The sequence below is a fragment of the Cataglyphis hispanica genome, chromosome 10 (genome assembly GCF_021464435.1).
Source record: "Cataglyphis hispanica isolate Lineage 1 chromosome 10, ULB_Chis1_1.0, whole genome shotgun sequence".
Classification (NCBI taxonomy): Eukaryota; Metazoa; Arthropoda; class Insecta; order Hymenoptera; family Formicidae; genus Cataglyphis; species Cataglyphis hispanica.
Window position 1 is genome coordinate 1,035,814 of NC_065963.1, and position 6,000 is coordinate 1,041,813.

Sequence of the window (6,000 nt, forward strand, 5' to 3'; positions counted from 1 at the left end):
CGAGTATCCAGCATTTTAATTTGTTCGCGTTGCGTAATGCACAATGAAAGATTCCGAATTTTCGAAATCCGTGATAACCACAATATCGTCCTCGTCCTTCTCTCGACGTTAGATTTTTAAATGCAGGGGAAATATCTTCCAAATTATATATCTCTCTGGAGAGTAAATTTCTCAAATAGATTGCTTTTTCACATCCTCTGACATAAATATAGCGGGCATGTCTTGTTATTTCGCGTAGATGCGTTGTAAAATATTTCGGATTAGCTTCGCCGTCGAACCATTCAATACCATGATAATTTCGCGTGAGCCAATTATTTTGTCGTCTTACATTTTCCGGTAATTCGCCAAACGAATGCGGTGGCATCATAATCCAATGTCCGACAATTGGCGCGTCAACGGCGACAACGGCAACTTCTTTAGGGATAAATTTCTCGCGAGCATCACGGAAACCCTGTATGTCGACGATTATATCCATAATGCGAAAACCTGTGTGCTCTGGAGTTAGTTTTAAACTCTTCGCGAAGCGTCGATACTCGTGTCTCGAATGAAACTGAAATCTTTTTACCGTACTGCATGTTTTTGATACGTAGCACGTTGATGTTTGCGATTTTGATCGTTTGTGGTGGAGGGGAAAATTGGGAGAAAATTTTTGAGTATTACGTTATAGAGAACGACGGAAATCTAACCGGCAAAATCGACAATGACTTGCCGGGATGAGTCAATTTCTATGACATTATCAAACTCTGCGTAAATAATACAGTTAACGGTCTCGGTGAGCGCCTTCTCAAATCGTACTTCTAATCGTAAACTACCATGTTTCACAAGATTCCAATGTCCTGCATAATTAGCCGATAAGTCGGGCGTAAGATCAAAAGCGAATAGCGTATAGCCCTTTGAATAATCATCTCTGCTTATAGAATTTCCTTCATTCAAAAAATGAATACCTGTTCCCGTGAAGAGCGTTTGATAAGCCTCGACGTAAAGCGATTCTTCTGTCGAGAAAGAGGGTTGTAACGGTCTACTGGGAATTTGCATGCCGTCGACGTACAGCGAGAAGAAATTTATGCCGTAATTTTTGAAATTAAACGGATTTAATTTTCTATCGCCGTTAAATGCTTTATTATTGACAAAACCGACTATTATTCTTTTCGGAAGTTGACCAAGTATTACATTATCTAACGATTCGCCCACAACACCGCTATGGATCGTGAATGTTTTAACCTCGACCCTCGTGAGCGGATATTTGGCCGTAACTTTACTCAGCATTCTTGCATGTGCGAGCAATAATCCGGCGCTTATCTTCGCTCTTCTCACTAGCAGACTCGCATCCAGTATATGAATTTTCGACGACGCACCGTTACTATCCATAAGACAGAACGAATCTTTCGAACGAACGAGCCTCAAACGTACTTCTACACCGTTAATTAAAAATTTGTCCTGATTGAAAACATCACAATGGAGATGTCCTATAAGATCTAGAGCCCGTCCTCCTCGTATGTAATGAGCGCGTCTCACGAGAGCGGAATTTGCCGTTTTGATTCCACCGGTTCGTCCATTCGTCCGGGAGTATCCGCGTCCCATAGACATGAGGTTAGATGGGAAGTTTTGCCGGTGAAGAATAATTTAACAACGCCTCGATGTAGGCGCGGTACGCGTAAGCGTTGTTTGGCGGCGATACGAGCTTTTGATTGAAATACACGTCGATCTGATTGAAGATGGAATGAAGTAAATGATTTACGGGGCCTACATTGTCCGTCGTTGCGCTGCCGCTTACTCCCGTAACGTGTCCTGTGGAATCGCCTGACGTTTCTACGCGTACGCGAAGACTCAGCATGGTGTGCGTGAGATCTAAATATTCTTCTCCGTGACCGGGAATGACGAATTCTATCGGCGAGTCGTCCGAGAGCGAAGTCACGGATTTGTAATGAATCCATTGTGAACTCTCGATACTAGTTTGCGTGGGTGGTAAGGAGAAGAGGTCGAGTTCACTCTTTAAACACTCGCTCGAATGCGTATGAAGAAAGGACATGTCTTTTAATTAGCGTAAATTTTACTTTCTCGTCGCTGTAATTTCCGCTTTCAAAGATTATATTTATACGAGCGTTTAAGAAAATATGTCGGATATGGTGCGCTTTTTACCGATTTTTCGGCGTTTCGTGGATGTCTTAAGCCTTTTCACTGCTTTTTCCTCCCCTCCTCTTATTGCCCGATGACCGCGTATTGGTTTTTCTTTCCGCGAGTCTTGACCTTCGACGAATTTTTCTTATACGTCCCGCGACGTTTACGCGAACCCGCAGATTTAGCGATGCTCGTATTGAGCCCGACGAAAGGAAACTGAGCTACATGCATTTTCGCATCCGTCTTATATCCCGAACCTTTCATTAGACTGCTATTTTTTCTTTAGCTTTTCTCTTAAGATTGTCGCGTGATTCTTCGAATCGATGTTTGGCCGCTACCTTAAACGGCATATTATTTTCAACATCGTCGATTATATTAACGCCGGCGCGCAAAGCTTCTTTCCCCACAGCCCGTATGCCTCTACTAAAATAGGGTAGTACGCGTCTGAATAATCCTCCGAGAAAACTGCCGATGCCATGACCGCGTTGATAGGACGAACCAACGAAAACTCGCGGAATTCCGCCACCCCAACTACCACCATTTTGTAATTCATCGTGATACATCGAATAATAATCCATTAACGTTTGAAATTTTTTCTTCCGTTGTCGTGGATATAAATTTTTTTTTGTAATATTTACTCGATACGTCTAAAGTGCAATGTCACCGTTAACGTTCCAAATTCGAATGGTATACTCTGCCCCAGCTGATCTCTTATATCTATTTCTATTGTACGAAAGCACGTTTGACGCAGAGCTATGTATTGCGCGGGTGAGAAATGCTTTATCTGCGTGGATGCAAACGCGTAATCGTTTCGAGCATCGTGCGTGACTATTCGCAGAAGAGGAGATTGTACATCGCCTGTAATGTAAGGTTCGCAAATATCGCAATAGACAAAGAGTTTGTCGGGAATAGCGCGCAACAAACTAGCCGGTTCGTCAGCTATTATCATGCGACTGTGTGGGAGTACAAGAAATAGCAAATTATAAACTTCATCGTAAACCCATTCGGGTAAAACGTCAGATAGAACGGAACTACTTTCTAGTTTAATGAGTTCATTCGTATTTTTGTTTACATCGATGCCAATTTCATTGTAAAACCATGTTGGAAATGTTGGTGGAATAGGATCGCTATCAAGCTGAATCAGATCTCTATGCTTAACATGCGTGTCAAAACCGAGTATTCGTTGAAGTTTGTCGGAGAAATTTACATAATGAGTTATAGTGCATTTCTCTTCTTCACAGGAAAGTTTCATAACAATTTTACCACCAATGACAGTCTCGAATCGCCAAACGATATGCGAAGCCACGGATTCAGCTGTATAATTCACAGCATCTATAATATCTCGCACGGTCGAGTAAATACCCGAAGGTACTTGTGCTTTCATAGCGTTAATTGTCTTATCGCGCTCTCTAATATCGATGAATCTCATTAATCCTTCTCCGGCTCGTATATGTAAAAACTACACGGAAATTGAATCTCCGTGAGCGCTACTTCCCACCGACCGTGCAAATCTACACGCTGAGGTAATTCTGTGGTGAAACAGGTGGTTTTATTTTCCGGAAAGTAGCGCATGCTGCTATTGCTCGGAAGAACCATATAAAATTCATCTTCCCTCATTTTTATCTAAAATCTTTAAGCTCTCAGCGGGTATCCAAGAATCGAATTTTGAAGGATATCCTTGCCAGCTAACTAATAATTGTTTTTATTTCCACGACCCTTGCTTTTTATCACACGCTCGACGATAAATTCTTCCCCTGCAAGTCTTTAATAACCGGCGCTAATTCTTGTTCGTAAAAAACCCGTCTATAACTTCACCCGCTAAATCGCTTAGTTCGTATACGCGCGGTTTTCTCCATTCGAGAACACGGTGAATTCGAAATATTTCTTCGCTCCACTTTGCCTCGTATCCTTTCTCAAAGGCTAGCTTTGCTCTACTGACCCGTACAAAATCACCCACGCTATATTTAGCCTTTTGTCTACGACCGCGATTCTTTTTCTGCTCGATGTCATTCCAACGACGAATCATATTTTCACGCGCTACACGTGCATTTTCTAGCGTAACGACTGCAGGCTGCATTTTGATGGTGGAGTGACGCGTGTGATTGTAAGCGCGAACGATATCCTGCAAAACATCTATGTAACGCCTCGTATTTTTATGTGTAAAATAACGCCACATCCGTTCCTTGAGCGTTCTATTAAATCGTTCCACTATAGCTGCTTTGATATCGGGATTACGCGTTACGCGAAAACGAATATCTTTTTCTTTTAAGAAATTTTGTACATGACGAGCGATAAATTCTTTACCTTTGTCGGTTTGCAGGTATACGGGTAAACGGTCATTGTTTCTCGAGAATATGCGTTGAAAGGCTTTTACTACACAGCTACCTGTCTTATCACGTAAAGGTTCTACCCAAACAAATTTACTAAGGGCGTCGATAACCGTCAATAAATATGAATAGCCGTCATTGTAGCTTTTAAGATTACGTAGATCGATCAAATCAGCCTCCCATAAGTCATCGATGTTTGTCACATTATAATGTAAACGCGGAAATTTTCGGCGCACTGGACGATGCAGCGTGTACGCATCTTGCGATTTAAGCCAGTCGATGACTTCGTTACGCGTGAAATTCGGTTTAGCAGCTCGCGACAAATTGGCCGTCGCTGAATATCCAGCATAATGCGAGGGATTGTAATAGAATTTTTCGAGTTCCGTCATTCGAGTTTGCTCCAGTCGAGTAAACCTTTTCTCTTCTTTGTCGGCGACAGCTCTACGTAATCTGTTAATGTTTTGTCACCCTCGTCCTCGCCGGCCGATATAAACGCCGTATCACCTTCGATTTCGCTAGATTCGTGCACCTTACGTCTACACGACTTTGAGCGCGCTAATGAAGTTTTCGGAGTGGAACTTCCACGCGGTAACGTGCTTTTAATACGATGAGATCGCGCGGCCGTATGTAATAAATCGCGATTTCCAATGAGATTGGAAGGTGTGCCTATGTCATGTAATAAACGCGCAAATTGAATTCTTCCGGTTGCTTTTACTGTTTTCCTTTCGCGTATCGCATCATTTATAAGTTCGGTGATATTCGAATCCATTATGACGTCACCGTCTATAGTTACGAGTCCTCGCCTATCCCAGCTAATCTTCGATGGAGGAATATCGATCAAATATTTTAATAGGGCGCGCGCTTTATCGCGATAAGTTTTCGGTACGTTGCTGACTATTTCTTTAATCATTTCAGCCGATTGTACGCGCTTTTTCCGAAACTACTGCTACTACTACTACTATCGACGCCATCACCACGCACGCTATCGATTAAATTTGACGTTTCCATAAGCTCATTATCATCGGCGTCATCTAAATTCGTTTCTTCGTTCTGCTCGACGTTATCGTCCTCTTCGTTAGCCCTTGTATTATCGCGTAAACGTTTTTCTGCCTCGCGAACAAAGTGAAGATAACGTTGAAGTACTTCTTTATACAATTTCCATTTTTTGTCCTCATCTATAGGAGTTGCGAGATTCAAAATACGCCACATCTCAGCGTCAAGTCGCGACAAAGGTGTTCCCGGTGTCCGTACCGTATTATTAATAACATTTTCCGTATTTGATATTTCCATATTTTTCTTCGTCGGATTGTCAGTTGGTATAACGGGTGACACTTCCGGTTGCATACGCTGCATTCTCTCGAGATTTTCGGTAGAAATCAAAACCATTTTTTAGCTCTCTCCATTATTCAAAGTTCTATTGATAATTTGTATCTTTTTATTTTTCCGGAAAAAACACGATATAGACAGGAATTTTTCTCTTTAGTCACCGATAATCCTCGATAATACAGCTGTAAGTATAGGGCCGATAAGATATGGTAAAAACCCACCTCGTTGT

The 6,000-nt window shown here is 42.0% G+C and overlaps 1 protein-coding gene across 1 annotated transcript; it reads right to left on the minus strand.

Moving 5' to 3' along the window:
- Positions 1–1,591: 1,591 nt before the first annotated feature.
- On the minus strand, positions 1,592–2,029 carry LOC126852473 (uncharacterized protein F54H12.2-like). Its single transcript, XM_050597313.1, has one exon. It carries the CDS (start codon positions 2,027–2,029, stop codon positions 1,592–1,594), a length of 438 nt encoding a protein of 145 aa, XP_050453270.1.
- Positions 2,030–6,000: the final 3,971 nt, after the last annotated feature.

Bases quoted from the DNA above. Each gene is read 5' to 3' on its own strand.
- LOC126852473 (XM_050597313.1), bottom strand. From the start codon at position 2,029: ATGTCCTTTCTTCATACGCATTCGAGCGAGTGTTTAAAGAGTGAACTC.